Source organism: Stigmatopora argus, chromosome 4 (assembly GCF_051989625.1).
Source record: "Stigmatopora argus isolate UIUO_Sarg chromosome 4, RoL_Sarg_1.0, whole genome shotgun sequence".
NCBI lineage: Eukaryota > Metazoa > Chordata > Actinopteri > Syngnathiformes > Syngnathidae > Stigmatopora > Stigmatopora argus.
This window is the reverse complement of record NC_135390.1, coordinates 5,867,255-5,885,208: the sequence shown is the minus strand read 5'-3', so window position 1 is coordinate 5,885,208 and position 17,954 is coordinate 5,867,255. Positions and strand designations below refer to the sequence as shown.

Genomic DNA, 17,954 nt, shown 5'->3' with positions numbered 1-17,954 from the left:
TGAATTTTACACAACAGGGTCTGTTTGTGGTGGCACAAAGTCTATAAAACCTCCTGCAGTCCGCATTGCAGGGCATTCATAAATCAAATGACTGTGTGCAGCTGGGAGTCTCATCTTATCTCATATTCTGAACTTCTTTTTCCTCACTCGGGTCACTGGGGGTGCTAGAGCCTATCCCAGCTTACTTCGGGCCAGAGGCGGGGGACACCCTGAATTGGTGGCCTGCTAATCGCAGGGCACAAGGGGACAAACAACCATTCACGCTCACACTCATACCTAGGGGGAATTTAGTGTGTCTAATCAGCCTACCATGCATGTCTTTGGAATTTGGGAGGAAATCAGAGTACCCGGAGAAAACCCACGCAGGCCCGGAGAGAACATGCAAACTCCACACAGGAGGACCGACCTGGATTTGAACCCAGGTCCCCCACTGTGAGGCCGACGCGCTAACCACTCAGGCGCCGGGCCGCCCCAGGTGGGAGTCACCAACATAGTTTTCGAGGAGTGTGGTACTATTCTTTTCAAATGCAAACTGGCATTCTGACTATTGTAGTGAGGCCTCTGACCATCGACAAGAATGATAGGGTGAAAACATTCTAATTATTCTTCCATTTAGTCTTAAAAAGTATATCGTCGAGCTGCCTCAATAATCAAAAGATACAGAGTATTTGTTATTTGCTGTAGTCAAATCATTTTTATCTCTTTGGAATGGATTCCATAACTGTTTTGTATGTGAGAGATAGGTTATGTAGTAAGCCGCCTCTGAGTAGAGATAGTCATTACACCTTTATGTAGACTAAGGGTGTCAGACTCGGGTTGGTTCGCGGGCCGCATTAACGTCAACTCAGTTTCATGTGGGCCGGACCATTTTAGGTATAATATTTAGATTTTTTTTTAATAAATGGATTAAAAGAACTGGATTTAAAGCCCTGAATATTCAGTTTTTTATAGATCTAAAACAATGTTTAAATAGCTTTTTTTATATATATTTTTAGATTTTACAAAATGATTTTTGAACTAAAAGCACAGAAAAAAATGATTAAAAAATTACAATTATTGATTTGAAAGGGGGAAAATCAGGAAATTTAATATACATCTATACTCTTCATTTTAATTTGATCCTGAAACAGAAAGTCGGCACTCATGATTTACTTTCCCGGGCCACACAAAATGATGCGGCGGGCCAGATTTGACCCCCGGGCCGCCACTTTGACACATGTGGGTTATGTAGTAAGCCACCTCTGAGTAGAGATGGTCATTACACCTTTATGTAGACAGACTTTCACTCCTCTGTCAAATCATCTGTCTTTCTGTCAACAACATGCACATTTAGGTCTTCAAAAGAGTACCACCTCTTCTTGAGGTGCAGACAGCTGAGTTTTGACACAAGACCCAATGGCCTTGTTCCGATGAGTCCTGCACCTGCTTAGTGGTTGTTAGGTTTACCTGGTGTATTTTCAGTATATTTGCAGTATAGTACTCACAAAATGCAATGTCCTGTCTATATCGTGCACCAGCCTTTATCACAGATTGTTAACATATTTCAAATGTACAGTAATGCTGTGTTGATTAACCAGCCTTCTGAGTGTCTAAGACATAACTGATACACATAATGACACTATTGTGACCCTTTTCTTTTTTATCCACCTTTCTCTTGTCCCCTCTGGAATTAGAACTCCTCTTTTCGCAAATGATCAGCTGAGCCATTTAAGAGTTTTGAAAGCCTTTTTTAAGTGCCTATGCTCTCTCCAGACCAATAACTTCTAACTAGACAGTCCCAAGAAGGTGAACAATCTGATGTCTCTGATTTAGAATATGTTCCAAGAAATGTATCATTACACTTCTTTTAGCATTGTTTAAATACCCAACAGCAGTTGAGGTTTGGCTTGACAATCAATCGCGTATTTTCACAATACAGTACATTTAGACTTACCCGGAAGTAATCACTGCATGCAGCAAGAATGGCTTTGTGAGCATGGAACTTTTGTTCCCCAGCCACCAGGGTGACATCACATAAAAGTCCATCTTTCCTCTGCTGGTTCAGGGCAGAAAGGACCGAGTCCTGATGGGACTTGGATTGGCAGAGTCTATGTCCTGTCAGCATCTCTCTGCTGATTGACAAACACACAAGCACACATATAATACAGTTAAACCCGGAATAAATATTTTTGAATTTGATATATTGATTAGCCTTCTGAAATTGAAGCATTGTATTTTTCCCCCTTTCTATTGGGAGATGAAGCGGCCGGGCGGTTGAGTGGTCAGCACCTCGGCCTCACAGCTCTGGGGTACTGGGTTCAAATCCAGTTCGGTCCACCCGTGTGCAGATTGCATGTTCTCCCTGGCCCTGCGTGGGTTTTCTCCGGTTACTCCAGTTTCCTCCCACATTGCAAAAACGTGCATGGTAGGCTGATTGGACACTCTATATTGCCCTTAGGTATGGGTGTGAGTGTGAATGGTTGTATGTCTCCTTGTGCCCTGCGATCAGCCGGCTGGCCACCGATTCAGGGTGTACCCCAGGACTGACCCGAAGTCAGCTGGGATAGCCTCCAGCACCCCCCGCGACTCTTGTGAGGATAGGGCAGTTCAGAGAATAAATGAATTAATGGATATTTGGTGTTGTTTAAACTTGGTAACTACATTGACTGTTGAAATGCTACCTAGCAAAAAAGGCAGCTAATACAAAGCAATACAGTGTCAAATTAAATCAGCATTTACACAAGTATATGTATACAAAAGAAATGTTGTGTCAACCAACGTCTGGTTATTGAATTTGCCTCTTATTATTAATAATATTTCCCAATCAAAGTATTTAATGATGTATATAAAAGATATGCTACATTGGGAAAGTCAATATGTCAGAGTCAACCTCTAAATGATTACCAAGTAATGCTGTATGCTATAAAGTAGTCAGGCAAAAAAAAACAAAAAAATCTCAACCCTTCTCCTCTTCTACGCCTCCATCATCAGCATGCCACAAAGTCCATACAAATCTGTCTCTGTCCATTTTGTGTTGGCTATTCCTGTGACTACTGCAGCCTGCCTGGCGACACACTCTCTAGTGTTTGGGTGTAGGACAGCGAATAATGGCAGTGAGTGGGTTTGAATGCATGTGTTTGTAAGTGGGTCCAGAAGTGTGATTACCAATGAGTCAGGGAATTTTTGGAAAGTAAGTCCCTTCAGGGGCGGCCCGGCTGAGGAGTGGTTAACGTGTGGGCCTCACAATTCTGGGGTCCTGAGTTCGAATCTGGGTCGGTCCACCTGTGTGGAGTTTGCATATTCTCCCTGAGCCTGCGTGGGTTTTCTCCAGGTACTCTAGTTTCCTCCCACATTGCATAATCATGCATGGCAGGCTGGTTGAACACTCTAAATTGCCCCTAGGTAGGAGTGTGAGAGTGAATGGCTGTCTGTCTCCTCATGTCCTGCGATTGGCTGGCCACCAATTCAGGGTGTCCCCCACCTCTGGGATAGGCCCCAGCATCCCCTGCGACCCTTGTGAGGATAAAGCGGTTCAGAAAATGAATGAATGAGTCCCTTCCAATGATTCCATGAAAATACATGGCTATAAAGTGAAAGGGAAAGAGGTATGAAATAAAACGAACATACGAATATTATAAACTTATCTTGTACGTATAAGACATAAGGCAATCCAACATTTGATGTCCTTGGTCTGGAAGAGGTAAAATCAGTTGGAGAAAAACGTAGCCTGAATGTTTCAATGTAAAGGGTGACCCCCCCCCCCCCCCCCCCCAAATGATTTTTTAAGTGCATATTGGCAGGCATAAGCAAGTGACAGCACTGTAAGACAGCGACCTTGAGCAAGCAAACACTGCCATTTTAGTGACCATGGTAAATTCAGAATGAAATTCACAGTATTCCACCTATTAAGAGGGTACAGTGGTCAATGAGGCATTTCAACAACAAATTATTCACAGGAAGAGCCCATCTGAAGGAAGTAATTTTAAATAAATGAAAATGCCATCATGGTTTCTCAAACGGCATGTTTTCAAGGTTTCCTTTACTATGAACAAAGGTATGTTTCTTGCATCACTTTTGGCTGAATTGGATTGATATAAAGGTCTTGTTTTTTATGTCTTCTTGTATAATATTGTCATATATCGTGGTAAATGAGGAAATTGTGGCATAGCGTTTCGAATACATTGAAGGTAGGAAAGAGCTATAGATGTGTAAGGCCATTTACCATTTTCCCCAGCAGGTCTACCTAATGGAATATGGAAGCAATTTTACTATCACAGTTCATGATGCCAACAAATAAACACGTACAGGATTTCAGTTTTACGCTCTATGTACATGTACGTATATCTGAGCTCACTACAAAAAAATTGTCCTTGTGAGATTGTTTCAATCAATTCAATTAATGCCAGGTGACGACTAGTAATTATTTGTTTTCACAGGTAATACCATGCATCACATTGAATCCAATACAGAGCTGCCAACTAGTCCCAAATTTTTGGCATTTACCCAGAAAAGCAACGCAAACACCGGGCCTCTGGAAACCTCCCGAAACTCCAGAAATCCCCAAAAATGTCACTTACTTTTTTTTGAAGCAACCAGTTCGGAAAAGTACCAAAATTCAAATTTTAACGCCTCAAAATTCACATCATCGCTATGGCTTCCGACATCTTGATTCAACTGCACTGTAAACCAGAAGAATTTGGAAACACGAGAGCATTATGAATCATCCAAGTTCCATGAATGATTCGTCTTGAGCGACTTCAGCGTGGCAATCGATTCGGAATAGGTAGGCTTTATCGCTTTAACATTTTACTTTTCATTTTTTGCATAAGGGAAGTAAACCACTAAACCACCAGTCTTTTGTTGTGAAACAAATCCTGTCATTTCCAAGGTTGTTCTAAAGGAAGTTCAAGTAGCGCAAAATGGATCACAATTTGGATGAAACTTTTAAGAAATCCAGAAACTCGCAGAATTTTATTGCTTCTTATTCGACAAAATATCCCAAAGGACCGACATTTGCACATTGCACAACATGCATGTGCGACTTCAGCGTGACACATGGTGGAATTACTGACAGTGAAACGCACGTAGAAGGACCCAAACACAAGGATACACTTATTTTCATTATGCTGTACTTTTTAAATAGTTTGCAAAAAGACAATATCTCAATTAATGAAAAAACATGATTATAACAGTTTGATTTAAATTGTCCTACGCTTATTTTTTTTTACATTTTATATTACGTAATTTTGCTTGAATCGCATTCATTCCAGAAATACTCTGGAAATGGGAAAACTGTACTCCTGAAATGGGGTCGACGGAGCTTGGCAGCTCTGCCAATAGGATCACATTTACTGTTCAGGTTGTGTGGACTGACCAGGTTTTTACCTGAGGCCGGGTTCAGGAGGCATGCCCTTGGACGCAGGATGAAGGGTCTTGTGAAAAGGTCGAGTGGAGGTGATATATGTCTCCTGAGGTCTGAAGTCTCCTCGCCGGCTACACACATCAGCCTGATAGAACAGAAGAGAGAGAGTGTCAGCTTTCGTCAGTCCATCCAATCCACACAAATGCAGTGTGGCAAGCCTCTGTGTGACGAGTGAAAAGATGCAACTGCACATCAACCATTATGTCACACCGTCAACTTCTCACTTGACTCACACACTGACCATTATTATTCTTCGAGTTTCCTGTGTGAGGGGTGGTGTTGATGAAAAGCCACACTGTGACAGTGACGGGCAGTTTTACATTGTTGAGTGGAATAATAAGCACTTTGAAAACACAGGCGGTCAAATTACACTAATAATTTATAATTCCTTGTATTTATAATTAAATTAAAATGTCAGATTGGTCATGTGTATTGCATCATATCCCAGGGCGTATTAGCCGCACCCTTAAAATTGCCTTTAAATCGTTGCATTTTACAATTTCTCGCGTATAAGCCACCCCTTGATTCACAAGTTTCACCTCCATATCCCTTTGAAGGGAAAATCTTAAGAAAAATCATCGTACGTTGTATTTCTGAGATACTGTATGAATCGAAAGCACATTATTAGGGTGTCAGGCTGTCAGACACTTTAACAAAACAAATGGCTGAGTGTTAAGACCTACCGTATGCATGCATATACATCTATGTGTATGTATGTATATATGTGTGTATGTACACGTATGTGTATATGTGTATATATATATATATATATATATATATATATATTCAGCAACACACATTTATTTATATATTTATTCATGTATTTATTGATTAACTTACATATTACCTATCTATTTATGTCTAAAATGCCTTTCCTATTTCTGCATCCTCACCCTCTTGCTACTGTGACAACGGAATTTCACAAATACGGGATGAATAAAGTTATCCAATCCAATCCAATAATTCATCCAGTAATGGCTGTTTTCTTAAAGCTAAACAGAAAATAACCAGCAAATAGTAAACTGTACTTGCCGACATCTGCTGGTATAGCAAGTCTTGTGCACATATAAGACGTACCCTTGATTCAGTCATCATTTTTTGAGTTACAAATGCGGCTTATATGCGGGGAAAATACGGTAGTACACCAAGCAATTACGTAAGGCATTAATGTCAGCACTGATTGAAAAACTTCCACACAGTAGGGTATTCTCATATGGCTATTAACAATCTGTTTATATAAGCAAAAGTGTAGTCTTGATCTCATCTTCCTTTACAGAGTAGTTCCTGGCAAGATGAAGTTATCGATCCGTTCAAGAGTGACCTTCAAATGCATGGCTACAGACAAATGCATCTGACAGATGAGGTCGAGAAAGGGCCGTTTGGCATCTGCAATGGCGACCAATGGATGATTGCTGAATTAAATACAATAATTATAATACAACTGGAAGAGGAGCATGTCAATTCAATTCTACAAACAAGTCAGCTTTACAGATTGGGCTGCATTTCCTGTTTTTGTGATAGTATACAGGTGCTTTTTGAATCATATAGTAGAAAACAAAATGCACTGATGATCGCATGAAGTGAGCCATTTTCGCTACAATAGTATTTTGTGTAAGACAAGAAAAAATACGAATTTATACTCGAATACATCATGAAATGATGAGTGATGGTGTAGGCTGTAGGAGGTTTGTGTTGCCTCATAAGTAGACCGTGGTTGGACTAGCACTTTCCAAAAGCTTCCAGCGGTCAAATGGTTTCTAAGCAACAGGCCAGCGCCTTACTCCGAAAAGTAAATCATACACAATACTATATATTGTAGACAGTTACATTCAGGAATGCATGTTGTCACATGTGCTACAGCTCACGCACCTCATATGTCAGTGTCCTGTCCTCGTACGAATCCTCTTTGACAATGATAATGTCCGATCCCGTTTCTGTAGAACCACATCTGTAGGCAAAACCAGCAAGCCCGAAGGTGAGCAACGAGTCTGTCAACAACACTTTATCTGTGTTAGTGACAGACTGTAGCACTTAGAATTTTTGCAACAGAACTCCGCCTCCATGGTGGTCACATGAATATGGACAAAAAGGGAGACGTAGCGTCTCCGTGTGGACAAAAGAGGAAAGCAATATAGGTCTGGACACCAGGGGGCGTCATGGAGTTTCGAAAAGTACAACTCTCAATTTTTCCGCTGCTTGGCTTGATTCTGTTTCCACGGACAATAATATTAGATGTCGCCACTGTAAAATAAGTAAAAAGGCAAGTTTAAAAAAACGGGAAGTTAAACAATTGCATACTTAAATTCGCAATCACGACATCGCCTTTTTCAGGAAATCAACCAAGATCACTCATCATATATTAAATTCATGGAAACGTTGCTTTATTTTTAAATGAAGGGGCGGGCAACACAATTTAAATTGGTCACATACACACGTTAGAAACACAAACATCCAATAACAAACACTTAATTGGTAAATTTTCATAATATTTACCCACTGCATTTCTTTCCACATTCCCTTCTGTAAAGAGTAACACTGAAATTTCCCATGGACACAAAGGCAACGCGGGATTGGAGTAGACCAAATGGAGCGCTTTGGGTCTTTTCAGGAAACAGAATATCAAATTTCATTCAGGATTTACTCCTCAATGTATCAGTGTATTTAGCGCAGCACTAATTCGCGTCATAACAGTTGTTGGTAAGCTTGTTTCTTTAATCCTCCCTTTTCGCTGTTTAAAACTTTTGTGCATTGAGCTCAATTGGAATGGGCCGCCTTTCCGTGGTTGGCAATGGAGGCAGTAATGTTTACAGCACACTCCCTCAAATTGCCATCAAACGGCGTCGTAACGATATCTACGGTTTTTAACCTGCAATATTCGATCCTTACTTGGAATGGTAATAGTCATTTATTACTCAATTTTCTCGAGTAGGCTGTTAAGATTGCTGAGTGAAATGCATGTTTTGTTAGCCTATTTTTGTGGGTTCCACATTCGAATATGTTTACAGGGACAGAATACATATGTATATTGTTTTTTTATTATTTACAATACATTTAACATAGAGTGGACTTCTCACTCATTCGGTTTTCCAAAGTCGATACATTAACAATAACTAACATTCATGCTCGATTAGTCAAAAAAGCTTAGATTTTCATTGAACTGAATCATTGTCTCATCTCATCTCCCATCTCATTCTCTGAACCTCTTTATTCTCACTAGGGTCGCGGGGGGTGCTGGAGCCTATCCCAGCTGACTTCGGGCCAGAGGCAGGGGACACCCTGAATTGGTGGCCAGCCAATCGCAGGGCACAAGCAGACAAACGACCATTCATGCTCACACTCATACCTAGGGGCAATTTAGTGTGTCCAAACAGCCTACCAGGCATGTCTTTGTAATGTGGGAGGAAACTGGAGTACCTGGAGAAAACCCACACAAACCCAGGGAGAACATGCAAACGCCACACAGGTGGACCGACCTGGATTTGAACCTAGGTCTCTGTGAGGCCGACGAGCTAACCACTGAGCTGCTGGGCTGCCCCTGAAGCATTGTGTATTTTTAAACTTTCAAACCTAATTGAATACGGTATTTACTTAGAAACAGAAAGTTTCGTGTCAATTCACCTAATTGGGGCCAATATATATGTTTGATATATTTGATGGTGGCCAAGATGGTGTATCATGAGTTTAGGGGAAAATTTCTTTATGGTAGCACAATAAGTATATATTATTTATTTTTGGGATGACTGTACGTTCTACATGACTCTGCCATTAAGGTGTACAATTGCATGGATTTTATGAACAATGTATATAATAGTATCAGATTCTGGATGTGTAATGGCTGTGCCGATTTCTTTTAATTCCAGGCATTTGGGATACCTCTCACTAAGTAAAACACATGCAGTGGGCTAATGGGAAAGCTACAACCTCTCCTGCTGTCATCACCTCCACTGAGATGACCCCGGGATAGGTGGAACAGTGAGAGCCAGGGGTGTTATTTATGCTAAACCTCCTCAAACGGATCTTAAAGAAACAAGTCTTTCCCAACATTTTTTCCTGGATTCCCAGTGGCCCCTTACTATAATGATGTTGCTTCTGTTGAGTCTGCTTTGGCTACAACGCTGCTGTGCTCACAGCCTCTTTACATGCGAGCCCATTAAGGTTCATCGATGCCTGGGAATGTCCTACAATATGACTTTCTTTCCTAACATGATGGAGCACTATGATCAGGATGATGCAGCTCATAAAATGGAGGTGAGTCTTTTTTGTATATACAGTCAAATACAGTCCTGCCTCTACTTACGAAATTAATTGGCCAGGACTTTTTTCGTAACTTGAAAATTTCGTAAGTAGAGATGTACTTTATATGTAAATTATCTTAATTCGTTCCACAGTCATCACACAACTACCAACTAAACAAGCGTCCAATTTTGTATGAACGATTTGAGGAAACACAAAAATGAGAGAAAATTATAAATGATTTATTAATGTCTTAAAATAAATCAAGCATATGAAAATGTGCCCTGCACCCCTGAAATAGTTTCCTCCGCGTCCATTATAAGGAGATGTGATACCTGCGTTTGTCCGCCAGATAGCGGCAAGAGCCCGTTCTACCATGGGCGAAAGCCGTACACTTTGTAGTACTACTTTTTAAAATTTTACGTTTGCCGTGTGTGTGTGCATGCGTGCGTGTGTGTGTGAGAGAGAGAAAATATATGCTGCGTTGCAATTGTACGGTTTTTAATCGCTTAATAAGAGGAATTGCAATCATTAATAATTTTGAGGCTGGCTCCACAATTCATTTTTTTTCATGCTTTTGGTTTGCCATATAGATGCTATGGGAAGATGTACTGTAAGTAATAGCATATTTATTCCTACTTGTAGACTCTGCTTATCTATCATTATACGATCACAGTGTTGTTTTATGAGTTATTTTGCTAAAGACCGAAGCAAGAGGAATGTAAAATTACAAATGCATGAGACCAAACACGAAGTCCCCATTTCTCCTCTTGCGCTTTGTTAAAGCATAGTATGGGCATTCATTTATTTTCTGTACTGCTTATCATCACAAGAGTCGCATGGGGTGCTGGAGCCTATCCCAGCTAACTATGGGCACCAGGCAGGGGACACCCTGAATCAGTGAACAGCCAATCACAAGGCGACAGACAACTATTCACGCACACACTCAAACCTTGGGGCAATTTGAAGTGTTCAACCAGCCTACCATGCATGTTTTTGAGATGTGGGAGGAAACCGGAGAAGACCCACGCAAGCAAGGGAGAACATGCAAACTCTACACAGGAATGTCCGAACCTGGGCAAAATGGTATTACTTATTTCAAATCAGACAATACCATACAGAAAAATCCTAAATATTTTTTTAGTGTATTTTTTTTACAGTGTGCCTACATTGTTTCTTTACTTGGCATGTGTTTGAAGAAATACTGTACACACGTTTGCAATCCTGTTGAATTTCAGTCTGAGAATAGTGCATGGCATTTTAACAGTATGAGAAGCCCCTATTTTCATCAATAGTTACATCATATCTCCCACCCAAAGGCTGTAGTATAGAATTACAGATGTTATAATGGCAAGAGTGATGATTTATGTGCTGAGGGAATCTTTTGTGTATGTGATCTGGCAAAGGTAAAGGCTTCTGGTTTCACATCAGCTTCAGCCAAAGGCAACTAATCATCAACTTTCTTGTGTGGAGGCTTTGATTTGTTCAGGAAAGGGATGGGCACGCCCACTGTCACACAATGCCTTGCTGCATACCAGAATGAATACACTCTCTCTGTTACTCTCTCTCTAGCTTCTTCTCTTGTATATAATCATACCTCGTATGAATTATGTCTAGGCGAGTAATCGAATTGGCGTCAGATTAAGCCTGAGCCCAACTCAGTATTTCACAACCAACTTTATAAAATATAGGTTCCCTGTTTTATCCCATAGCCCATAATTCAACTGGCAGTTACCTGTATTTGAAGTGTCAGAATATGAAGGGGATTACATCATCCAGTAACATACTTTTAACAAAGTAGCATAATTTGAGACTACTCAAATTTGAATAGTCATAGAGGTGGAATACGTATTTGGATAGAAAATCCTACCAACTGCTAACCCTGTGAAAACAGTTGGCACTTATCACCTTTGCAAGAGAAATTCACAGGGATTCCTCAACATTAACTGCAGAGAAACCAGGACATTTTCTGTGTGAAAAGCATGCAAACCCCAGCGATCTCAACTATCAGACTGGATTTCAGAAAGGGTATCAAAGGTGGATTAGCAGTCTGTGTTGATGTTTGTTATGGTCACAAATATTAGTGGACTGTTGGTTCAGGGCAAATGATGACTTTTCAATTATTTGAAATAGTCCGTAACTCAGTGGACCGGTAGGGGAGTGGTTAGTGCGTTAGCCTCAGTGTACTAGAGTCGAGGGTTCAATCCCAGGTCGGTCCTCACTGTGGATTTTGCATGTTTTCCCCAGGGCTTGCGAGGGTTTTCTCCAGGTACTTTGGCTTCCTCCCACTTCCCAAAAATTTGCAGGGAAGGCTGGTTGAGCGCTTTAAATTGCCCCTAAGTATAAGGGTGCGCGTGAATGGTTGTCCATCTCCATGTGCAATGTGATTGGCTGGCCACCGATTCAGGATGTCCCTTGCCTGGTGCGCATATTTGGCTGGGATAGGGTCCAGCACCCCCTGTGACCCTTGGGAGAATAAGTTGTTCGGAAGAGACGACTCAAGGGCTGAGTCTCATGGTAAAAGAAACTGATTTCCTTGTCTTCTATACGGTAGCACAAGAAAAAAGATTGTGAGCAATAAATGGTCTCCTTTGTGGTGTTGTTTCAAACTGCATCTTATGTTAATAATGTTAATACTTGACTCTGGTTGCACCCAATGACCATTAGCTGTTGCAGTCTAGCCTCGATTATCACGAATTCACTTCTTTGCGATTTTTCTTCTGCCATTAATTATTGTAATTTTTTATTTATTGTTTTATTTTTTCATAAAAATGTGAAAATCCACGCTGAAACTCGTAAGCGGAACCCACTCTGACTACTAGGACTCAGCACTGAAGAAGAAAAAAAGGGTTGTTATAATAGGAGTGACCCTACTTTTTCTGATTTTTCGATGTCTGGTCTACATTAACCACGATATTTGAGGGATTACTGTATTGCCATTTTAAAGAAGCTAATTAACAGATCCAAAGTAAAAAAATATATATAAAAAATCTGCACCAACTAATAATCCCCAATTAACAGTTGTGTTTAAGGTGCAATATTGAATGTTTACTCCAATTTTACAGGATCATTAAGTAAATAGGAACCGATTTCATAATGAAAATAAAACACCATGTATTTCTAAATATTCCTGTCATTGCAGCCATTCATGCCCCTGGCAACTCTTCGCTGTTCTCCAAATGTCCATCACTTCCTGTGCCAGGCCTTTTTCCCAGAATGCACTGAGGAGAACACGGTGCTACATCCATGCAAAGAGGAGTGTGAGGCTGTTATGTTCGATTGTCTGGAGAACATTCAGATTTTTGGCATCATCTGGCCTCCTGAACTCCAGTGTGACAAGTAAGACATGCAGGTTCACAGAAATTATGCAATATCAGATCATTTAAATGTTTATTCTGTTTTAGACTTGACTCCTGCGTTCTTCAAGACAATTCTAAGCTTCCTGCAACCACCCCAATGACCTCCACATCTGTTAAGAGGGACTTGGGCTTTTGGTGCCCACTGCAATTGAAAGCGAAATCTGGCCACGGTGCCTCATTCCTGGGTGCTCCAGACTGTGCTCCACCTTGTTCCAATATGTATTTCAAACCCCACGATATTGAATTTGCCAAGAGCTTTATTGGCGTATGCTCCATCATCTGCTTGGCTGCCACTCTATTTACCTTTCTTACTTTCCTCATTGATGTCAAACGTTTTCGCTACCCCGAGCGTCCCATAATATTCTATGCTGTTTGCTACAGCTTTGTTTCACTCATATACTTCATTGGCTTCCTGCTGGGCAACAGTGCAGCCTGCAGCAAGGCAGTCCATTCAACTAGTGTGGACACAGTTGTCTTGGGTTCTCAGAGCAAAGGCTGCACACTTCTCTTTATGCTTCTTTACTTCTTCTCAATTGCGGGAATTGTCTGGTGGGTAATACTCACCATCACCTGGTTCCTGGCAGCTGGACCCAAATGGAGCTGCGAAGCCATCGAAAAGAAAGCGGTAAGATTGAACAATTATTTCCGAAATGGAGCAGATGAAAATATTTTACTGTGTTCTGAGGAGACTGAAATTAATTTAAATTTCCTCAGTAGTGACAGGCTTAGGCTTCAAGGGTAATGTTGCATGTTAATCAAAGGTCTCCTGTGTCTTCTGTCTTCAGGTGTGGTTCCACTCTGTCGCCTGGGGTATCCCTGGGGCATTAACCGTCATGCTGTTAGCTCTGAACAAGGTCGAAGGGGACAACATCAGTGGGGTTTGCTTCGTGGGACTTTACGATTTGGAGGCCCTGCGCTACTTTGTTATCGCTCCTCTGTGTGTGGGCGTCATAGTTGGGCTCTTCCTCATCCTTGCGGGCATCATTTCTCTTAATCACGTGCGGCAGGTTATCCAGCACGATGAGCGCAACCAGGAAAAACTCAAGAGGTTCATGATACGCATTGGCGTGTTCAGTTGCCTCTACCTGGTCCCGCTGGTTACCTTGTTAGCTTGCTACATATATGAACAGAATCAACGCAGCACCTGGGAGAACACATGGATCAATGACCGTTGCCAAGAATACAGCATCCCATGCTCGTACAAGGTAGGTCTTAAACACTCCGCTAAATTGGAGAAGCAAGCTAAGAAAATATATTAACGCCAGACTGGATTAATTTTCTAAAATAGCTGCTTGAGTAGAGGATAGCTGGAGATACATTTTCGATGGCCAATAAGTGTCAGGCAAACTGCATAGTCGAAACACTTCGCAAAAAGACAAAATCACGACACTTACCGGCCACCGTACAATTTAGACTTACTAAAAAAAATATTTGCTTAAAAAAGAGAAACTCACTAAGCACAAGTGAAAAAGCTTTTGTTTTGGATGATCTATCAATCCATTTTCAACACAATTTATCCTGTTCGGAGTTGCGGCTAACTTGATTATCCCAACTATCTGCCAAAGCCAGCAAATGCACCGCCACATCAGCTAGCTTTGAAACTTGAACTGGTCACTGTCAATCACGGTATAATTAAAGAGCTTGACCATACACTGCCTGCAGCAAAACCAGCAAATACACCACACCACCAACGACCCTTTGTTTTTGTTTTTTTTCCAGAGGAAGAAAATATTCAAGGATCACTTCAGTTTGTTTCCTTTACCAAAAAAAATGTAAAGATGGGGGGATCTTTTTTGTTAAGCTAAAACTGGTGGATCATCGTAAGCTGTTAAGAACTGGGAAAAAAGAAGTCTTCAAATAAATAGGGTAGTTGTGACATAAAAATGCTCCAATCTTTTGCTTGATGGCCAACGTAGGAAATTCACAAGTCCCTCCAACATGCAGTTTTGAGCAGTCTTGCTCACCTAATTAACATAAACAATGCTTTCCAAATTTAACTGCCAATCCATGCCATAGTGAACTAAGCAAACATTATGTACACATGCCACTTACGTTTTTGCTGTACTGTGTTACATGAACGGTAAGTGTTCACAGCTTTAACAGTGATCCTTTTGTCGTTCTTCTTCCTCTCAGAAAACCGAGAATGAGCGTCCTGACTTCTCTCTGTTCCTGGTAAAGTACTTGATGACCCTGATCGTAGGAATATCTGCAGTATTCTGGGTCAGCAGCAAAAAGACTTGTTCTGAGTGGGCCTACTTCTTCAACAGGACCCGCAAAACTGAGTAAAGAATATTTTGGTTCTGTTGTCATGATGGTGGTCTTTTGTGACAGACATGTTTTAGGTTTTTGCTTCATTTCCCTACAATTTGTGATCCACAGTCCTATCAGTGAAAGCCGGCGGGTACTTCAGGAGTCCTGTGAGTTCTTCCTCAAACATAACAGCCGTGTCCAGCACAAGAAGAAGCACTACAAGTCAACCTCACATAAACTCAAGGTCATCTCAAAGTCTATGGGGACAAGTACTGGTGCCACACCAACCAGTGCATCGATTGGTGCAGGAACTTCACCTCTGGAAAATCACGAGTCCCACACAAAGGGCTACATAAAGGAGCACTTGGACAAGGGGACTTCTAGCCGAAGCTCCAGGCGTGAAGATGGAGATCGTGAGCGAGAAGGGGGAGAGAGACGTAGCAAAGGAGGGAGTTCTTGTAAAGTTAGTTGTCAATCAGAGAGTTTACACAGCAGAGTACCAGATGAAAGGTAAAATACATTTTTGTATGAAAATCATCCTTCAATATGCCTACTTTTTTCAAAGGCACAATTTTTAAAGATTTTTGACACAATGTTTATCATGCCGTATCTTGTCAACCAAGTGGTTAGCGCGTCGCTCTCACAGTTCTGGGGTTTTGTTCGAAACCAGGTCTGGCCACCTGTGGAGTTTGCATGTCCTCCCCAGGCTTGCGGGTGTTGTCTCCGGGTACTCCGGTTTACTCCCAGACCCCAAAAACATGCATGGTAGCACGTGGGCCTCACAAATTCTGGGGTCCTGGGTTTGAATCTGGGTCGGTCCACCTGTGTGGAGTTTGCATATTCTCCCCGAGCCTGCGTGGGTTTTCTCCGGGTACTCTGGTTTCCTCCCACATTGCAAAAACATGCATGGTAGGCTGGTTGAACACTCTAAATTGCCCCTACGTATGAGTGTGAGTGTGAATGGTTGTCCGTCTCCTCGCGCCCTGCGATCGGCTGGCCAACGATTCAGACCCTTGGGAGAATAAGCGGTTCAGAAAATGAATAAATGTTTATCATCCACCAATATTTCAATTTGAGGGAAATTTAATTAAACCATTGGAGGGTCGAACTGTCTCCATCATACAGTTTAACCTTGCTAAAGGTAAAGCCACTTTTAAACCACAAACGTTAAATTGCAGGTCCTCCTCACACAACATATCACACGGGTTGTAATAAATTAACCAGGACAAAACACAGTTATTATTATTAAAGATTGTATTACGGGACGATAAAACCTGCATGCTTTTTACTGCGAATACTGTTTTCATGAAGACAGCTTGCATATCTACAGACTAATTTTGTCTTTGTCCTAGAATGACACCAAAGAGTGAGGAGTCAGAAGTCAGACCAGTTCCAATTGTCTACCAGCATTCAGCTTTAAGCGCATCTCCCAGCATCGATGACACCACTAACCAGCAGGTGCCCGAGGTGTATGAGGAGAGAGAAAATATAAAGGACAGCAACTGCTGAGACACCATGTTTTAAGGATGTCCCACTAGACTGACGACAGGCTTCACTTCACTTGACCTTGATTGTATCATTTAGCTGATAGCGTTGTATAGTTGAGGAAAAGTTTCTTAAAGTCCAACAAATGTCACAATGCAATATTTTTCTCTGTATTTTAAAGTCATTTTGGGGTATGCCTACATCCTGAAAAAATTAAGATATTTAGTCATTTAGTAAAGTTTTTACCTATAAAGCTCTATGCCAATTACTTTAATACTATATGTGGGCTCATTTGAAGCCCAAGTTTTTTCTTCTATACTCAGTGGACCTTTTGCAATCACTGAATTAGTCACTACACTAGGGATTTTAACGTTAGTTGCTGTTTTTTGCTTTTGACCATCAGATTAAGAAGGTTAAAAGCCGCCTACTACTAAAAAAACATGTTAGAAGATCTCTGGATCATTAACTTTTTGTTTGTATTTTTATACTGCTTAATGTATATTTGTTTTGCTGCCTGTTCCTGTTATACATCTGTAAACTGTTGGTTGGCCATATGGAAGCTATTTTCAGTGTCATTAATTTGAGAAACACGTCTTTTATGGTTAACCAAGATAGATGTTTAACGTGAGTAATTCTGTGATCTCATCATTGGCATCACTGTTGTAAAACCAGTTGCTGGAAACAAAACTATTTGGTGACCAGAGGCTAGTACTTATTTTTATTGCGAAAGGATACGTTTGCAAATTTGCTACGGGGCTATTTATAAAACAGATTACACTGTAGTTCTTTGAATGATTTTTCTTTTCCTTTGTCTTGTTTGTTGGGTAAGGGCTGTTCTTCTTTATTTTTTTCTTCTTAAAATGTAACCTTGCTATTTTAGTGTCAGGGCCATGGATGAGGTTGATTTAAAGGGAATTCTTGTCCAATCATCTATTTCGAATGATGTGCCCTGTAGCATTTTATTGTATACTTTGACATTGTCTTGCTGCTGGCTTTTAAGGATTTTTTTTATAGTATAACATTAAAAGAATAAATAAAAATTGATGTACGCCATTCATTTGGGATCTGGTAAATATCTCCATTATCACAACACAGGGTTTGGAGTAGCGGCTCGGCGACTGAGTGATTAGGTTTTTATTAGAATCCAGGTCTGGCCACCTGTGTGGAGTTTGCATGTTCGGGCCGGGTGTACGTGGGTTTTCTCTGGGTACTCTGGTTTCTTCCCA

The 17,954-nt window shown here is 41.0% G+C and overlaps 2 protein-coding genes across 4 annotated transcripts in view; one reads left to right on the top strand and one right to left on the bottom strand.

Annotated features, from left to right (window-relative positions):
• The window catches only part of klhl32 (kelch-like family member 32), a 43,563-nt gene extending 36,007 nt beyond the window's left edge, over window positions 1-7,556 (bottom strand). Inside the window, exons 1-3 of one of the 3 annotated variants that reach the window (XM_077598396.1) lie at window positions 7,271-7,556; window positions 5,365-5,486; window positions 1,934-2,111 (exon numbers count right to left, since the gene is read on the bottom strand). In XM_077598396.1, coding sequence (XP_077454522.1) covers window positions 1,934-2,111; window positions 5,365-5,387 — 201 coding nt within the window. In that variant the 5' untranslated portion in view covers window positions 5,388-5,486; window positions 7,271-7,556. Of the gene's footprint in view, window positions 1-1,933; window positions 2,112-5,353; window positions 5,487-7,270 lie in introns of all 3 variants that reach the window. The other 2 variants (XM_077598393.1, XM_077598395.1) reach the window with 2 other exon arrangements.
• A 389-nt stretch (window positions 7,557-7,945) lies between these two features.
• On the top strand, window positions 7,946-17,785 carry fzd6 (frizzled class receptor 6). The gene is made up of 8 exons (XM_077598399.1): window positions 7,946-8,098; window positions 9,262-9,649; window positions 12,777-12,973; window positions 13,039-13,618; window positions 13,779-14,198; window positions 15,127-15,275; window positions 15,373-15,753; window positions 16,596-17,785. The coding sequence occupies exons 2-8, from the start codon at window positions 9,479-9,481 to the stop codon at window positions 16,750-16,752; spliced, it is 2,055 nt and encodes a 684-aa protein (XP_077454525.1). The 5' UTR covers window positions 7,946-8,098; window positions 9,262-9,478; the 3' UTR covers window positions 16,753-17,785.
• The last annotated feature ends 169 nt before the right edge of the window (window positions 17,786-17,954 follow it).